General features: G+C 33.4%; 2 protein-coding genes across 3 annotated transcripts; one reads left to right on the forward strand and one right to left on the reverse strand.

Moving 5' to 3' along the window:
- Positions 1 to 2,287: 2,287 nt before the first annotated feature.
- On the forward strand, positions 2,288 to 6,325 carry LOC111297548 (LRR receptor-like serine/threonine-protein kinase EFR). 2 transcript variants are annotated; one of them, XM_089740613.1, is made up of 3 exons: positions 2,288 to 5,334; positions 5,481 to 5,882; positions 5,981 to 6,325. In XM_089740613.1, exons 1-3 carry the CDS (start codon positions 2,580 to 2,582, stop codon positions 5,989 to 5,991), a joined length of 3,168 nt encoding a protein of 1,055 aa, XP_089596739.1. In that variant the 5' UTR covers positions 2,288 to 2,579; the 3' UTR covers positions 5,992 to 6,325. The 2 variants fall into 2 exon arrangements, with proteins under 2 accessions (XP_089596739.1, XP_022747965.2); XM_022892230.2 differs by having other exon boundaries at positions 2,425 to 5,334; positions 5,481 to 6,295.
- Positions 6,326 to 11,426: 5,101 nt separating this feature from the next.
- LOC111297549 (putative zinc metalloprotease EGY2, chloroplastic) lies at positions 11,427 to 13,153 on the reverse strand (the record flags this gene model as incomplete). The annotated part of the gene is made up of 4 exons (XM_022892231.2): positions 11,427 to 11,845; positions 11,989 to 12,149; positions 12,328 to 12,535; positions 12,992 to 13,153. Coding segments are annotated over 4 exons (786 nt in total), but the record flags the coding sequence as incomplete, so codon positions are not given.
- Positions 13,154 to 20,076: the final 6,923 nt, after the last annotated feature.

A 20,076-nucleotide genomic window follows, 5' to 3' on the forward strand; every position in this document is an offset into this window, starting at 1 on the left:
AAGTCTACAAAGTCCCTTAAATACCTCCAATTAATCTTGATGATGAAAATAAAGCATAAAGGAAGCAAACAGACTTGTTAATTGGTCGAATCTAAACGAGTTTGATTGGTCTTGGAAATTTCTTGCCTAAGTTTTGACTAATCTTTCATGCTTAACGAGCTTGATTTTTAAGAAATTTATTAAAATATTCAAAAATACTAAAATATGAATATTTAATATTTTAAAATATATTTTAAAATTAAAATTTAATAAACAATTATTTTTATTAAGTTTTAAATATTTCATATCGAACTCAAGTTTTAAATCTATTGTCCAATGCTCAAACTTTGATAGATCTAGAAGCAAGTTTTTCTTTTATTTTACCAATGAATTTTTTTCAATTTATTTAAATTATTTACAATTAGAAAAATAAATATAATCAAATCAAACAAAAAATTTTCAATATCACATTGTTATTGAGTAAAAAAAAAGAAAATTAATTAAATTCATCTTGATGATGGTGTTATAGACATTTGGAATGAAAAAAATTAATTAAATGGTCTAGCCTTTGAATATGAATTAATTTCTACCAATCAACCCTATAAAATATCTAACAAAACAATAAGAAAACACAAAAATGGAATTGACAAAGGAGCTATATTTGACTGATCAATCACAAAATAATCTGATAACTTTAATTGAATGGTAACTTTTCTTGTCAAAAATCATTTTCTAAACTATTGATTAGAAACAGAAAATCAAACATTTCTCAGAAAAGTGGGATCCAGCTGATTTCACATCTGATAATTACTTTTCTCTTCATTTTGCTATTTTAAGTTAAATTATACATTTGTCTTTGCCCAAGTTGATTGAGTCAACTAGACTAATACAAGTGTCATGATATCGTTTTATATTTTTATTAGACTAATTGAATTCTTGTAAACTTAGGGTATCCATACGTAAAATTAGAAATTAAAATATTGATACTACCACTACAATAATAAAAAATTAGTTTATATATATTTTTGTCAATATATTTCGTATTTCAATGATTGCGATATATTTGTAAGTATTCATATTCCAAAGACTATTAAGATGAAAAAAAAAAAAGCCCAAAAGATGAATCAGAATAAAAGTAAAAAAAAAAATTATAGAAGTGAGGAAAAGTATTCAGTATAGCAAGTAAGTCTCAATTATGCTAAAATCCAGGATGAAAGCCAACCACAAGTAGATGCTTCCAATTAAAGAAGGGGCCGGAAGCAACTTCTAGCCACATGACTTTCAAAATCAGAAAACTTGAACCAATTAATGGCAGTTACTGCAGGATAAATTAGAGTTTCAAACATTCTCATATATTGCACTCTATTGTTGATGAACCAAGCACTCTCAAATACAAAACCAGTCTCATCAATTAACATATTGATTCGGGTTGATGGCACTATCGAACGAGTATTTGAAAGTGTCCAACTCTTTTTTCCTCCTTTACATTGAAGTTATGATTCTTCTCTCATGCTTCAATGGACTTGAGAGGCTTAGGTCAGGCAAAGTGTTGCTTTTCTCTTTTGTTCGCATTCAATCTCGCATTTGAAGAACTCCCAATTTCTCCTAAATGCACTCTTCTTAGAGAAAAAGAAACAAATAAGAGAGTATTTCCTCCAATAATTTGTCTATTTGCATTAATATTTCCTTTGTGTAGTTGCATTATCAACTAGTGGATTACCTCCAATATGTGTGCCTGTAATCTGTATTTAACATAAATTCCTTTCTTTTATGCATACTCAAATTAGAACATTGTAATGGCAATTAATGCTAATAAGCTGTCCAGAAACACATTTTGCAGCTTCTCTTTATTGTTTAAATTTTAATCACTCTTGTTTTGATCAAAAGATAAGCTTTTTCTCCTTCTTCTAATTTTCTCATTTTCAAGAAATTAAAATTTAATGAATTTTCCTAAGAAGGAATATTATTTCATTTTCAAAAGAAAAAGAAATCAAACAGATCAAGAAAGGCGCTGATTAATACCAGGTGGTACTATAAATGGAAGAGTTTTTTTTTTCTTTTTATTGAATAAATTGGAAGAATCCACATGTTTTATGCCTGTCCATAAAATGCAGGTTTTCCTTTTTATTTTACTAAATTTTTTTTTTTCAATTCATTAAGGAGAGTACATATACAATTTATTTACTTAAAAACATAAAAGTATGAAAAAAAAAAAAAAAAAACGATCTATTTTCTCTATTGACTGGTGGTCCCGAGAAATTCTTATATCTGAAAGCAAATAAAAACCTCTGAAATTTTGTAGTCCGGAAGTGACGCTTTGCCTTAATTTCTTTGAGTATCTATAGTCAAGTCAGGCAACTACCTTTAGTCATCTCAAAGTGAAATTCATGAAAGGGACAACACTCTACAGCAAATCATTCTTGATTCAACATTAGAGATCAACACTGTTTTAAACAAGAAATAAAAAAAAGGTACCCGAAGTTCTTAATTTTTCCCACTCTTTTGTTATAAATTTGCTATCATTTCAAGCTGCGGGAAGAACTTATTCTCTTTGCTTTTGTTGCCGAAGCAAACACCGTGAAATGTAGAGAAATAGTAGCATGAATTCAAGTGGCCTTTCTTTGTTGATGAGGCTATCAGAAATAAATGTCAAGGCGCATTGGTCACCTATATTTTCCATCCATGTTGCTGTCATTCTTCTCTTATGCTTCAATCTTAAAGGTCCTTTCTTTCTTGGTTCAGCAGCCTTGGCAATTAATGGAAATGAAACAGATCGACAGGCTTTGCTTCAGTTTAAGGCCAAGATAGCTGGTGAACAGCTTGGGATTATGCGTTCGTGGAACAACAGCGTCCATTTTTGCCAATGGCCTGGTGTTAAATGCGGACGACGACATCAGAGAGTTACCAGGTTGGACTTGCCAGCACTGAAACTAATGGGACCAATATCACCTTATATTGGAAATTTGAGCTTTCTACGGGTGTTAAGTCTTCAAAACAACAGCTTCATTCAAGAACTTCCGCAAGAAATCGGCCGTTTACACAGATTGGAAGAACTAACTCTTTCTAGAAACTTCATAGTTGGTGAAGTTCCTTCCAATATATCTGGCTGTTGGAAGCTGAAACATCTTTACATTGGACACAATCTGCTAGTTGGAGAAATACCTGCTGCACTTGGCCACTTGTCAAACCTGAAGGAATTAGGCCTTAGCAACAACACATTAAGAGGTAGTCTCCCCTCTTTTTTAGGGAACTTGTCATCTCTGGAGAAAATCTATCTGCCTCTAAATAGATTGTCTGGGGTTATCCCTGAAGCTATTGGCCAACTAAAGAATCTTACCACTTTTTCCGTGGCAATTAATACAATGTCAGGTATCGTTCCATCCTCACTTTTTAATCTCTCTAATATCAGAAATCTTGATATTGGGGAAAATAACTTTCATGGTAGTCTTCCCTCACAATTGGGAGTCAACATGCCATATCTTGAACGGTTTTTTGTTAGCCTGAACCAACTCAGTGGACCATTCCCTCATTCAATATCCAATGCCTCTAACCTCATCGAGCTTCAGGTTGATGGGAACAAATTTAGTGGAAAGATATCTTCATTCCGAAAGCTAGAAAAGTTGCAAACATTGAATATTGCTGATAATCTTCTTGGTAGTCAGGGAGCAAATGACTTAAACTTCCTCTGCTCTTTAACTAGGGCCACCAGCTTGGAAGTTGTGGCTATCAGTGGCAACGGCTTTGGAGGGATATTACCTGAGTGCATAAGCAATTTGTCAACTGCTATCACCACATTTGTTATGGAAGGCAATAACATAGTGGGGAGAATACCAGCAGGATTTGGAAATCTAATCAACTTGGAGGTGCTGGTGGCAGGAGGAAATAAATTATCAGGTTCCATTCCATCTGTGATTGGCAGGCTTCAAAAGCTACAATTATTTGCTGTAGATATTAATTCTATCACTGGATCCATTCCCACTTCATTGGGAAATTTAAAGATGTTGATCAAGTTGTTTCTAAATGACAACAATCTTCAAGGTGAGATTCCTCCAAGTCTAGGCGAATGTGAAAATCTGATTTTTTTAGATCTTTCTAATAACAATCTCAGTGGTTCTATACCTTCCCAAATAGCTGGACTATCATCCTTATCAATTGGTCTGTACTTATCATCGAACCGTTTGACTGGCGTGCTTCCCTTTGAAGTAGGAAATTTAAGAAATCTTGGTATATTAGATGTTTCTCATAACATGTTGTCAGGTGTCATTCCAAATGATCTTGGTAATTGTATAAGGCTGGAGGTACTACTGATGAGAGGCAATTTCTTCAATGGATCAATTCCTCCATCTTTGAGTTCATTGAGAGGTCTTACAAATTTAGATATTTCTAGAAACAATCTCACTGGTAAAATTCCAGAATTTCTTGTGACATTTGGCTCGTTACACTACTTGAATCTTTCTTACAACAATTTCGAAGGTCCAGTACCAGTTGATGGAGTCTTTAAAAATGTAAGTGCTGCATTCCTTGAAGGGAACAGTAAGCTTTGTGGAGGCACTCCTGAGTTCCACTTGCCAACTTGTGATAACTTGAAACAACATAGATGGAGATCAGCTATTTCACTTAAATCAATAATTGCTATTGTTTCTGCACTTTCAGGAGTTATTTTGGTTTTCTCCCTCATGTTTCTCTTTTGGTTTAGAAAGAAAAGAAACCAACCTGCTTCACCAAATGCAGAAAATCCATTGTTAAGGTTATCATATCAAAGCATCCTAAAAGCTACTAATGGTTTCTCATCAGCAAATTTAGTAGGTACAGGTAGCTTTGGTTTCGTATATAAAGGAATTCTTGAAGAGAATGGAACAATTGTTGCCGTCAAGGTATTTAAACTTCTGAGTCATGGAGCTTCCAGGAGTTTCTTGGCTGAATGTGAGGCCTTAAGGAATGTTAGACATCGAAACCTTGTCAAGATATTAACAGCATGTTCTGGTGCGGACTATCAAGGCAATGATTTTAAGGCTCTTGTTTATGAATTCATGGCTAATGGAAGCCTAGAGGATTGGCTACATCCACCTGTTGGCATGAATGAAGGAGAGGGGGCAGCAAAAAGGTTGAATTTTTTTCAGAGATTGAATGTGGCAGTTGATGTTGGTTGTGCATTGGAGTATCTTCATCATCATTGCGAAACACCAATTGTGCACTGTGATCTCAAACCAGGCAATATTCTACTTGATGATGAAATGGTTGGCCATGTAGGTGACTTTGGACTAGCAAAATTCATTACATCAGACATACAAAATAACACTTCAAGCATGTCAAGCTCTCTTGGGTTAAGAGGAACAATTGGTTATGCTCCGCCAGGTAAGTGGACTACAACATATTTGTTTAGAATGCATTCTTTCAAATCGGTATGTTACTTGATTTAACATGTTAATATCTTTGACGTAAGAAAGCTATTTGCATCTGTTTTGAACTTTTTGCTCTTATTTCTCACAAATAAATTGCAGAATATGGCTTGGGATGTAATGTGACAACATATGCAGATACGTACAGCTATGGCATTCTTTTGCTGGAGATGTTTACAGGGAGAAGACCAACTGATGAAATGTTTAAGGGGAATCTGAACCTTCATAACTTTGTTAAAATAGCTTTGCCAAATCGAGTGGCTGAGATTACAGATCCCACTCTTCTTCAACAAAGTTTTGGAGGAGAAACAATGATGAACAATACTTTCAATGAAAGCAGCCAAAAAGATACCAGACTTCTTCGGAGCTTGAATTCCGTATTTGAAATTGGAATTGCCTGTTCTTTTGAATTGCCAACTGAAAGAATGAACATGGCTAATGTCGTTGCTGAGCTTTGTTCTATAAGAGACAAGCTGCTTCCACCTCGATCATTAAGAACAAGAGGTTCTACTATTGGTTTAAATCTAAGAAACAAAAACATTTAATTTTTTATACATTTTTATCAAAATTTACATCCTTTGCATTATTTTCTTCGGCTGCAGCTGCTGCTTAATGGCTTAAGCTTAGTTGGTCCATTGGCGTGTGAAGGTGCAGTTTTGATCACTATCACATTTGATTTGGAACTCCCTGGCGCCCTGCGTTCTGTCCTATAAACAATCCCTCCGCCGCCAAGAAACAGGGAAAGGAAGAAAAAATCATCATTTCCTTCAGCTGCAGTTACTCAGTCTTGTGTTTGTTATTCTCTTCTTTTTACCCCTTTTCTTCCTATTCCCTTGTTTTGTGAAATAAAGGACCAAATCTGTAAGAATATTGGATTTAGCTTCAATTTCTTAATCTTGTGTCTACATTTGATGAATAAAATTCCACCTCTAGTGTTTCAGGCTTACATTCTTGGATTTAGAATGAGTTTATATCCAAATTTATCTGGTATGTTATTCAGCTACATTTGAATCTAGACAAATGAATTTTATAAAGCTTCTGTCTCTATTCATTTCTCAAAAGTGCTTTTATTCAAGGGGATTGACCCATTAACAACAGACGCGACCAAATCTTGTCACTCATCGGCTATCAGATGAGTTTGGAAATCAAAACTTTCTTCTTTTCTTTTTCCACATAGAAATCACAGGGCAACTAATCATTATTTTCATGTATGTTATAAATAACTACAATAGGGGGGGGGGGGGGGGGGGAGGGTCCATAATTTTCACCCTCCATAGATAGAATCCATCATTTTCATGTATGTCAATCACAAAAATTGTGATCTTAAAATATCTAAGTATAGTCTTCAAATTTCAAATCAGAAAAAAAAAAGGCGAAAAAAATCAGTGACAACAAATGTGTAAAAGTTAAACTTCTTTGCCCTGGTAAGAATTTCTGGACTTGACGCAACTAGAATACCTCCTCTAACCTGAAAGGACATATGAAATCATAAAACTTACAAAATGCAACTGCCGAAATAATTCGTAGATTCACAACTAAACAGATAATTAAAGAAGAACAAACTAACTGCCCAGTAAATCATATATGGACCTGGATTCACAACTCTCAAAGGTCTATATATTTCAAAGGGGTCAGCAAATGTTCGCCGTTCAAAACGTTGACTTAATGCAATCTGGAAAATATCCCTTGCCAGGATATACTCTTTTGCCTGTAGTACCGCCTTCTTAAACTCTTCACTTGCCATATTTGACTTCTTTAAAGAAGGGCCGACATGATGGGTTTGTAAATCTACAGAGCCTGGAGATAGCTTTGGGCTAAGAATAAAATCAGAGCAAAATGATACACCAGAGAAATTAAAAGGCACCTGAACTTAATCAAAATCATGCTACAGTATAACAGTTGCCTGCAGGTCAACATCCTGTACTCTAGCAACCAACTTTTCTAGGTGTTCAACGCCTTTGTTGTAAGCTTTTGAACAAAGGAGTTTCGATCTAGCCCTACCTGTAATGCTCCCAATCCCACATCGAAAGAATGTGTGGATAAGAAATGATATATATATATATAGAAATTTAATTTCAAGTTTTTGAAGCAGATTTTGTGAGACAAAATCTGTGAGACTTTCAGTCCAAAACGGACAATAACTCGTAGGTTGGGTATAGCTTTTTACAAATAGTATTAGAACAATCACCGATCGGCCGTAGTAAGAATCACTAAGTGCTACATGATGGTTTGGTGTGCTCTTAGTCTTGTGATTAGCACTAAGTACTACATGGTAGTTTGGTGTGATTTTAATCTTGTGATTAGATTCAGCTTAACAAGGATGTTAAGCTTTAAAGATGAGAAGATTGTAACGCTTCTTGTTCTTATTATAAGATCGTGTGATTGGATCCGCAGATGTTTGGTAAAAAAAATTCTTCTCTTTTGAGAATAATCAAAAATGGAAAGTGTTCAATTGGAACATGAAAACGTGACTGAATTTGTCCTAGTTACTCTTCGGGACAGAGTGGAAGAAGGGAGGAGATTCTCGAACGAGGAAAAGGACCCAATGACTTCGAAAGAATTGAACGAGGAGCCGTATGAGGTGAAAATCTCATGTACGGTTCTGTAGAGTGGCAGCAAGGGTGACTTATCTGTCAACTTTTCCACTATCACCCTCGAAAAACCAAACTCTGCCTTACGTAAAGTTGCTCTTAGTCTTGTGATTAGATTCGGCTTAACAAGGATGTTAAGCTTTAAAGATGAGAAGATTGTAACGCTTCCAATCACACATCGGAAGAATGTGTGATTGGGTGCGGGTCTCCACGTCACCTAGTGAATTACATATGCTTTCTGTTTTAAAAGGAGCAGTTAATATTACTCAATCACGCTATCTATATCTCTAACAGAAATTATTGATAACTGAAACTAACTATCATGAACTCATTACCGCTTGCAAGACAAGGAGTATTGTTGATGGAGTGAAGGAATACCTTTTCCACATGATCAAATATAATCACGTTGTTGTAGAGTCCTAAATGTATATCTGGGAGGTTTCTGTCATCATGTGGAGCCTTTGAGAATGTAAGCTTTTTCTTCTCAACATGGCGAACCGTATCATAGGAGAAATAACCAATCCATCCACCTACAAATCACAAGGATTATTAGAAAGAGTGAGTTTAAAGATGTTATAGAGAAACCATATCAACCAACAATGAAGTGACATCAGAATTTTCCTACGCTATTACGAAAACTAAGTACTTACAACAGGAAGAATCTTAAGACAGTAGACAAGTCTCCATTCAATACAAGAAAGTAGCTTAATTTCAAGATACTTGATTACTACTGCATGTATAATATTGCAAAAAAAAGGGTACCTTCATTGAAGTTCAAGTTTTATCATTTCTAGCCATATCCAGAACTTAAGAGTGCGTTTACACCCCATATGTTCAACTATTCTAACCTTCCTTTGCATGAATATGCACTGCACACATCACAAACTTATTATGCTCAAATTTTAAAAGATTTTTTTGATCAAAAAATGTAAAAGAATCTGTTTTTATGTTTAGATTCCACCACATACTGCAACGAGAATTTTATACTAACCCATCATGCACTTTTGAACCACTCAAACCCCTAAACTTTCTTAATTCACCCATCATTTATTAAGGGTGCCAAAATCATCTGGCAAACACATGGTGCTCTATACACAACATATAACATACTATAGCCATAAAACCTGCTAGCACATCATTGTAACCGTGGATCTCTATTGTGCTATGCAACAATCTGTAGTCATAAAAACGTAGCTACCTAACCGATCATATTATAATTGTCAAAATAATCAAAATAATTACAAGAATTTGAGATAGCTACACGTGTTGAAAATCTTTCAATTTCCTTAAAGTGTTTTACAACATATGACCATCTTTTGTCATTTCTATGAATATTCACTTTTTAGTCTTTTCATTTCCACGGAAATATGAAAACCGATTTTGAACAAATCAGCATTCCAAACACTATTGGTAACATGAATTATTGCATTATTTTACATTCTACCCAAAATAAGAAACTCATCCCCTTTTTTATTCAAATGTATAAAATAATACACACAACAGTTCTATATCAAAGCCTCATTCTGCAAGTGTAATTAAACAATAAATAAGCCCTTAAATTACCAACAAGGCGACAACAGCTAACTAGTTATTAATCGACATTCCTTTATTTGAGAGTAGCAAATCAAAGCAACCAATTAAGAAACATCATTGGCAATCAAATTAAGGCATGAGCTTTAATCCACTTATAAGATCAGGATCAATTCATATTAATAGGGATTAGTGATGAGAAATGCAAACCATCATGATTTTGTCATTACTATAAAACATATCAAATAGAGATTTATGACAATTAGACATGCAAAAGACCAAGCCGCAAAATGCATCAGGAAGATCTATCATCTTCTTTAACCAAACACCGGTATGCAAGCACCGGAGTTAGCTAATCAGAGAAAATGTAACGGTATAGGGGCACTAAATTTCCTTTCTTTGTTGCCTCCACAAACTTGGTTTCATCATTAACTGAAAAAACAAACCAACAAAAAAGAAGTCACTTTTCACTTTGAATTGAGCCTAAAACATAATAAAACAATAATTTTGAGAACTTAAATCCCTCTTTCCCGCATTTTCTCAGTAACCAAACAAAAGGGAAACCAAATTTATTCAAAATTTCAGAACAATTCAAACCAAAGAGCCCCCCCCCCCCCCCAAAATTTACTATTTACTAGCAATAAAGCAGTTAACTTGCATCATTTTACTTCAATCAACTCTTTCATTAAAAAAAAAAAAAAGCCACCCAACATTTTCTTCAAGGTGCCCGCATTTTCTCAACGACCAAATATTACAAGAAAAAAAAGCCTTAATTTTTTATTTTAAAAAAATAAATTCAATTTTCCAAGTGGAGAGCTTGAAAGAGAGCTCCTGCATTGGAGTGCAATACGGAAACAAGTTTGAGCGGGAGAAATGCGGGTGACCGGAACTTGAGAAAGCCGGTGACTTGAAGGAACCAGTCGGGGAGAGAATGCAAGGCTGCTTTGCGCTGTCATTGCTAATGTCGAGGTAACCGGAAGCTCGAGTCGCCGGTAACCGAACTGGACCTCTTGAGACACTTGTAGAGGTGTGCATGTCATGGAAGAAGAAATATTTTTTATTCCGATTTTACCCTTTGAAGTTTTTGTACTTATCTTGAATTTTTGTTGAGTGGGTTTTGGCTTTGTCCTTTTCTTTTTTAAAAAAAGAATTATGTTTTTTTTTTATTTTTTTAATTTAATTTGTTATTTTTAATTAGAGTAAATTAAATCCTATTTCCTACTCATTTACCTAAAATCACTAACAAATTTTTTTAAAAAATTATCAGTTAAAATTACATATTTCATTTGTAATAAATACATTCATGTTAAATTAAATAAAGATATAAATATTTTTTCTTAAAAAAAGGAGTTTAAATTTTACTCAAAAATAAATACACTAACCACTAATGTAAAATCCTCCATTGTAAATATTTTCTATTTTTAATTCTTAATAATTTAAGTAAAGAATCTGTGTTTTAGATACATAATTTATATAGATTCAAAAACATTATAATTTTTTATTAGATATATTCATGATAAAAATATATATACATATTCATAAAATATTACATAAATATTTTCCATTTCTTTATTTTTTTTAAATGTTGATTTTTTTTAATCAAGATTAAGCATGAAAGTTTTAAAATAGAAAGCTAGAAAGTGGAAGATTCATCAAGAGGTTGGCTTTTAAGAACGCTTAGATTTGGGTCCAAAGGTCACTTGATTTTACATTTTTCTTCACCATTGATTATTTAAGAGCAACATTCACTGTCCCTTTCCCATGGCTGGCTATCTATTTTTTTTAAGCCTTTGACCAGGCAATCAGACAATTTGTCTGTTAGCCTAAATGAAGATTCTGTCTTGCAAAGTTATCCAGTATAATATTGATTGAATCCGAAATCAACCGTCAAGATCCGCCATTGTGAAATACAATTCAGAAATAACCATCCATCAATATCAAAATTATTCATTCTATACCACTATCATGTAATGACAGCCACTTTACAAGACAATTTGTAATTTTGTATATCACTATCAATTTGTAATGACAGCCATTTCCTCTGAAAATCATCCAAAGAAAGGACTCCAAGGCAGGTCTGATCGTGTATTATCACTGAAAATCTGTATTAAAGGAGTCATATGTGAAAGGGAATGGATATGGTAAACATACAAGCAATCCTAAGATCAAAACTAAAACTCCAAGGGCAATATACTTGTCATCAGGATCAGTGATTTCCTCAGAGAGTGGAGCAATTGGCCCCCTCTCCAAGAAAAATATGAGAACAACCCAGTAAAATGCCACATCATTGAACAATGAAGAGAGTCTAAGTAGCCCAATGGAGATTGATGTGAAGCGAGATGAAGCCTGTCCAGTTAGAAACTTGGTTAATTTTAACTCTTCATAGGAGGGTAAAGTCTTTACAAGGGGAAGGGGATGGCAGGGTTAGAACCCACGCTCACGTGCCTTCTTCAAACCCTCTTAACCACTAGGCCAAGAGGTGGAAGTACCTTTCTTCCCCATATTGCAAGGGAGATTCGCCTTCCATCTAGCTCACCTGCAGTGATGCTGTTGATGGCATTGATGAAAAGTCCAGCCCATGACCAAATTACAAGTGGGTTAACTGATATAGGAGTGCCTTCCTTCAGTACATCACCTAGAAGAAGCTTTGCTGAGAAAGGAGAGAAATCCTACAATCAGACAATGTCTTTCTGACCTGAAGAAGCTAAAGCATCTGTCAAATGATAACGTGAATGCTGGAAAAAAACAATAATACATGAGAAGACCTATCACCATTCAGAAATGTATGTACATGAACGCGACCTGTCTCTGAAGGCAGAAGTGCTTACCTACACCCCCAGCAAGAAATGATTCGTGAAACACAGAAGCATTAACAACAACTCCAATACCATCGCTCGGTGGCAAGAAGAAGCCTAGAAGGAATAGGGCAAAACCCAAGGAAAAGCCAGCTAAAGGTCCAGCTGCTGCAACCTTCAGAAGGTCTTCACGCTTGGGAACAATAGTTTTGATCCTTGTTATGGCACCAAAAGAGCCTATCTGCCATCAAAGCAGTCCATTAAACTTGCAGCATGCATTTTTATAAAATATCTAATAGATCAGAAAAAATAAGGGAAATGGTCGCAATTTACGAATTTATAAATAGGCACCACAGTCATAATTGATACTGGTAATAAGGCTGTTTGTCGTACAAATTCCTTCAGAGTAACTACTTATGAGCTCCACTTAAAGAAAGCGCAGACGCTAATGGGATTGGTAACTAATCTACATAGAAAAGAAAAGCTGGAATCTAAATGGAGTGTGCTTTAGCTATATACCTATCATGTTAATATAATGAGAGAGGTTAGGGTCATGCTCTTATTTATGATTTCCACACTAGGTCGCAACAAAGATTCCCTTCTAGAGATAAGGTACCAACTAATAGGAACTGAAGAGAAGGAAAACAGAAATGGAATGTTTTTAAACAAAGGATTAGTGAAGAGAACCATATATCACCTGCCAACTGGGAACAAAGAATGGAACACCAAGCTTAACTCCTGTGCTCTTTGCTACTAAGATGTAGCCTAATTCCTGTGCCCCCAGAAGAAGTGCAGTAACAAAGGCTCCAGGTAGACCATCCAATAACAGGTTGAGATTGTCAAATGTTGATCTGGAGCATTAACATTACCATTGGGAGTAATACAATAAGACAAACTGAATGATCTGATGGAAAATTCTTATAATTCAAAGAGAAAAGAAGCACTGCAAAATATCAGAACCATATCAACATAAACTTCTAATTACAAGAACCAACTGTATTAGTGAAAAATAATGATGATAGAAGGAGTCCATCCTACAAAAGAGGAAGATAGAGTGAGATCGAAGAAGAAGAATGAAGAATCTTTGCTCAAGAAAGCTAGGACAGATGTGCCCCAAAGGGAATAAATATACAGTGACAAGTGCAATGTATCATATGCCATCTTAAAATACTCAAACTGAAAAACTCAGTGAGCAGTCAAATAATTATGAGCTCGCTACAAGTCTACAAATATATCCCCAGTAGGGAAAACAGCCTAAACAGGAGCATTTTGGTCTTGCTTATGCTTTAATTATTATCATAAGAACAAGCCACGGTTAATATATTTGTTAAGGATGTCAGAGTGAAAATTGATAGAAAATCATGTAATAAGTTGGACTGCAGTGCAGGCACATACAGAATAGTGCAATGGAAGAAACAGAGTAAGCATACCTGCATCCTAGTTGATAATAGAACTTGAAGGCTTATAATCACATAGCCTGTTAGTAAAAAGTTAAACTCTTTATTTCCAGTTATCAGGATTCAAATCCTAACGGCCTCAAGTATATTATAAAAAAGGAAAAAAAACAAAAAAGCAAACCGGAGGGGATCATGGTTGAGGAGAGAACATGATTATAACTCTGTTAAGCGCAAATGACTTAATAGTTAATATTAGCTAGTAATTAATAACCTGGAAGATAAACATACATAAAACTTAATATTTTACATTCTATGGTTCTTGTATTTGAGACAAATTTCTGAATAACAGAAAGAAAACTTGAGCTGATCAAGGTTCCCGAACGGCTCCTGTGGTTAATAAAAGTTTGCATCATTTAGCAACGAATGCAGACTCTGCCAGATCGATGGAGCAAGTAAAGCTAGCAGCTTTGTTTTGGCACTCAAGGTGCTCAGCATCAGGATCACTGTCTGCAACTATACCGGCGCCAGCTTGAAGATAAGCTACCCATTCTTGGCGTCTACCAAAAAGCAAATAGCCTTCTTCGGAGCTTGAATTCCATATTTGAAATTGGAATTGCCTGTTCTTTTGAATTGCCAACTGAAAGAATGAACATGGATAATATTGTTGCTGAGCTTTGTTCTATAAGAGACAAGCTGCTTCCATCTAGATCAGTAAGAACAAGAGGTACTAAAATTGGTTTAAATCTAAGAAACAAGAAATTTTAATTTGTTAGACATTTTTATCAAATTTTACATCCTTTGCATTATTTTCTTCAACCGCAGGTACTGCTTAATGGCTTAAGCTTAGTTGGTCCATTGGCGTGTGAAGGTGCAGTTTTGATCACTATCACATTTGATTTGGAACTCCCTGGCTCCCTCTATTCTGTCCTGCAAACAATACCTCCCCTGGAAAGAAACAGGGAAAAGAAGAAAAGATTACCATTTCCTTTAACTGCAGTTACTCAGTCTTGTGGTTGTTATTCTCTTCTTTTTTAATAAAGGACCAAATCTGTAAGAATATTGGATTTAGCTTCAAGTTCTTAATCTTGTGTCTACATTTCATGAATAAAATTCCACCTCTAGTGTTTCAGGTTTCATGAATAATATACTTTTTTCTTGTGCCTATTGCTTAACATTCTTCGATTTAGAATGAGTTTATGTTCAAATTTATCTGGTATGTTATTCAGTTAGATTTAAATCCAGACAAATGAATTTTGCGAAGCATCTGTCTTTATTCGTTTCTCGAGAGTGGGTTTTATTCAAGAGGATTGACCCATGAATCACGCAGACGCAACCAAATCAAATGAGTTTGGAAATCAAAACTTTCTTCTTATCTTTTTCCACAAAGAAATCACAGGGCAACTAACCATTGTTTTCATTTATGTTATAAATAACATGCAGTTGGCGGTCCATAATTTTCACCCTCCATAGATAAAATCCAAACTTTTCCTCTCCTATAATGGTTCTTTAACAAGAATTTATTGTGAGAATTGTTCATAAAGATATTAAGATGAAAAAAAAAATTAATAGGTGTATTTTCTAAATAATAAAAATGACTAAATGGTCAATTGGTCATCAAAATCCAGGGGAAGGGAAAAAGATTATTAGTGTTTAATGTTCCATAAATGGTAGCAGCAATGTTATTGTGGGAGATGGCTACCATGGAAAGAAGATAAGACCGCAATCCTGGAAGAATATGACAAAAGAATCTATTTCAAAATTGGATGTAACAGTTTAATCATGAAAAAAAAAAGGATTAATTTTTTTGATAATTTGTTTGCATTTTAACCACTCTTGTTTTTTATCAAAAGATAAGCTTCTTCCACTTCTTTTGATTTTATCATTTTCAAGAAATTAAAATTTAATGAATTTTCTTGAAAAGGAACATTATTTCATTTTCAAAAGAATAAAAATAAAATAGAAAAACAAGCTTTATAATCTTGCTGTTACGTTTATGGAAAAAAGGAAATTTTTCTTTTTTTTTTAATTTATTCAGAGAGTACATATACAATTTATTCTCAATTAGAAAAATAAATATAATCAAAATCAATAAAAAATTTATCAATAACCCATTGTTATTGGAATAAAAAAAAAAAAAGAAGAAGGAAAACTATTTCAATTCATCTTGATGGATGGAGTTATAGACATTAGTAATGAAAAGGATTAATTAAACGGTCTAGCCTTTGAATATGTATTAATTTCTACCGATCAACCTTGTAAAATATCTAATATACAATAAGAAAACTCAGAAAAAAAAAAATTTACAAAAGGCAAGGTACGGTTACTCTTTGAAGCTATATCTGAGTGATCAATCACAAAGTAATCTGATGACTTCAATTGAATAGTAACTTTTCTCGCCAAAAATCATTTTCTAAACTATTGATTAGAAACAGAGAATAAAACATTTCTCAGAGAAGTGGAATCCAACTGATTTCACATATGATAAGATGGAAAAAAAAAAAAAAAAACAAAAAGATGAATCCATAAGAAAAGTGAGGAAAAGTGTTCAGTATAGCAAGTGTGGCTCAATTATGCTCAAAATCCAGGATGAAAGCCAACCACAAGTAGATGTTTCCAATTAAAGAAGGGGCTGGAATCAAATTCTAGCCACAGGACTTTCAAAGTCAGAAAACTTGAACCAATTAATGGTAGAAACAGCAGGATATATTAGAGTTTCAAACCTTCTCATACATTGCACTCTATTGTTGATGAACCAAGCACTCTCAAATACAAAACCAGTCTCATCAATTAACATATTGATTCTGGTTGATGGCACTGTCGAACAAGCATTTGAAAGTGTCAAGCTCTTTTTTCCTCGTTTACATTGAAGTTATGATTCTTCTCTCATGCTTCAATGGACTTGAGAGGCATAGGTTAGGCAAAGTATTGCCTTTCTCTTTTGTTCACATTCAATTTGGCATTTGCGGAACTCCCAATTTCTCCTAAATGCACTATTCTTAGAGAAAAGGAAACAAATAAGAGAGTATTTCCTCCAATAATTTGTCTATTTGTATTAATATTTTCATTTTGTAGTTGCATTATCAACTAGTGAATTGCCTCTAATATGTGTGTCTGTAATCTCTATTAAACATAAATTCCTTTCTTTTGTGCATCATCAAATTAGAATATGGTCACGCCCCGAGATCAAGACGCAACACGGTCGTATTACCTTGAAGAAAACCCCAAAGTAATACGAAGCCTTCTTTCTTAATCATTCTAAAATTCCTTAATAAAACAATCTACCAAGTAAAATTCATATCTTTAATCCAACTGATGATACATCCTTATATATCCAAATACAAACCATATAAAATACAAAACTGCCTTGTAAAATCTCATTGGCCAACATATTCTCCGACGATTAAGTAATCTTACCCATTTTATCTTCTAGCTTTACACAAGACTAACCAAATTTATCACTTAGTCATCTGTAAAGAAAAAGTAAAAGGAAAATGAGCAAACCACAGCTTAGTAAGTATAGGCTCACACATCTTACCGGATCAAACATCATTTTCATACATGTCATATAGATCATTCAAAACATTTGTCAAATCATAATATCAAAACATCTCAATATCATCGTTCTGTCAAACATTTCGTAAATTCATAAATCATTGTAAAATATGTTATCATTCAAATATCGTAGTCAAACCAAATCATGGATCAATCATTAAAAATCATCGTAAATCATCATTATCATTCAAATCGTTAGCTACAGTCACTGCTATAACCCATGACATTGGTCGTATCGACAATTTCATTCTCATGATTATTGCTAACTATTATAACCCGTTAGCCAAGGCTTACACTAACTACTATTACCCGTTAGCCAGGGCTTACACTAACTACTATTACCCGTTAGCCAGGGTCATACGATAACGTCTTTGCTAACTACTATTACTCATTAGCCAGGGTCGTAGAACTAGTTCTGGTGTCGATGATCCCACTTCCCAGGGATATAAAAATGTAGCTATCACAAAATCATTCTTTAATCATAAACCATTTTCTCATTTCATTCATAAGCATGATCCATCGTTTATATAAAGAAACACAAAATAATCATATGCTTGATCATATTTTCATACATTGAAAATAATGAAATAAAATATTCATTCAATTAGAAACATACATATATACAAAGTTTCGAAAACAAACAAAGTGTGTGAGATTTTACTTACCTTCATTCGATTCCACCACTTAGTTTTTTTTCTCCCAAAATAATTAATGGCCTATCCAAGATCATTTCAACAGATCAAAATTTAATCAACCCTTTTTGAGACCATTTAAACAAAAATCAACTAAGTTACACAAAGGGTTAACTTAACTAATTAATACTAGCAGCATGACATCTTTTCATTAAAACAGTCATATCTCAATATATCAAAATCAGAATTATGATCTCTTTAATGCGTTAGAAACTAGACTCGATAAGTTTTCTAACCATATATGGAAAACCTCGTAATTCCTTGTAGATTAATTATAACAATTTTTGAAATCCACGTCATATACTGCTGCCAAACAGACTGTATACCTTCTAATAAAAATTATATATTTATTCACAGGAAACTCCAAATTCAATTCCGCTTATTTCATTGGAAAGTAGACTCAATAAGCTTTCCAAACATATATAGCTTAATCTGTAAATCCTTATATACAAATTAAGAAGAATTTCGTAATTCAACCTTGATGCTGTTGTCTTACAGCCTGTATATCCTTAAGTTAAAATTAGACAACTCTTCATAGAAAACTCAGATTTGACTTCCATTTATTTCATTAGAAACTAGATTCAACATGCTTTCCAATGATATATAATAATCACAGCAATAATCTATCCATTAATGCAAAATTCTATTTTAATTCATTATTACAGATCATAACATCTCATCCAAAAATAGAATTTCTCCTTCAATCTTTAAAAACTCAAATCCTTACTTTCAACCTTCAAACTCCATTCAATAATCATCAATAAATCTTAAGAACATGAAATAAACAAAGCCCAGTAATTTACCCAAATAGATCATCAAGATTAATGAAGGATTTCATGATTTTTCTTGATTTTTTTCTCAAAACTTCAACTCCAAATAATAGTAATCAACTTAATATTTCTTTCAAATAAAAAAAGGGCATGTACTCACCTTTAAGGGATTAACTTGATTGTAGCCTTTGATTGTGAATCTCCAACTTGATTTTTCATATTTTCTAACCCTAAGGAAGATGAGGAAAAAGAACTCTATTTCCTTTCTGTTTCACGATAGTTAGGTTTTCTTTCATTTAATACTTTAGCCCTTCTTCTTTTACTAAATAATGTCTTAATAAACTGATGGGCTTTAGTATTAGTTTAGCCCAATTATTATTTGGGTTGGGGTATTATATTCTCCCCTCCTTATAAGAAGTTTCGTCCTCGAAACTTGATTTACATCCATATCTCATTCCTTTAGTTTTGCAATAATATCTTTTACCGTATGATTGTTTCATTGAACTTTCAAAAAAATAATCATCTTGCCTCAAAACTTATTCTTTCTAATCAACCATTCAAAAAAAAAATATTTTAATATGTTAAAACTCATATCTTCTGAATTTCTAAATACTCATATCCAATCACATAGCTTTTACTAAGATATTCTCTTAACATAGATTCATCATATACACTAAACATCAAAGGTGACAATATTCTTTATTTATTAAAGATTCATCACTTTCTCAACTAATAATAGCATAACAATTTAGAACTTAAAATCAATTCAAGCTTCCACTGCGCACTCTGATATTTCTTTTCAATAAAATTCAAACAAATTAACTTTCATAACATCGTTTTGTAACAAGAAAAGCATGTGTCCACAAAATTCCTTGTAATATGCTTCACACCATGTTTTCATAACCATAACAACCTTGAATAACAATATCAACAAATCATTTTGTCACCAAAAAGATATCACATAATACTTTAATTTTCTTTTCTTTTCCACCGACAACATAAAATTTTCTATCAATTAACCACTAGAATACATATGACATCAATGCAATAGATCATATCCATAAATTTACATCATGTAAATTCAAACATAAATCTCTAATTATCAAAGTTGTCTTCAATTGCGAATATTATTCTTTCTAATATACCAATTATCATATAACAATTGATTCTTCATATTCCCCACAAACATTATAATGTCTCAAATTCTCTTTTTACCAAATATATTGCTATCATCTTCATGTCAAAGTTAAAAACTATGCATCATAATCCATAAAGAAAAAATATTCTTTTATAAAGTTTGAACCAATAAAAACTCCAAACGCTTGAATTCACACCAAAAGTATAATTATGAACAATAGCCAAATGCATCAC

Source organism: Durio zibethinus, chromosome 12 (genome assembly GCF_047325235.1).
Source record: "Durio zibethinus cultivar Kanyao isolate XHJ-2024 chromosome 12, ASM4732523v1, whole genome shotgun sequence".
Lineage (NCBI taxonomy): Eukaryota > Viridiplantae > Streptophyta > Magnoliopsida > Malvales > Malvaceae > Durio > Durio zibethinus.

Coding starts and splice junctions, on each gene's coding strand:
- LOC111297548 (XM_022892230.2), top strand. CDS start 2,580: ATGAATTCAAGTGGCCTTTCTTTGTTGATGAGGCTATCAGAAATAAAT. Junction 5,335..5,480: donor AATTGGTTATGCTCCGCCAG/GTAAGTGGACTA, acceptor AATAAATTGCAG/AATATGGCTTGGGATGTAAT.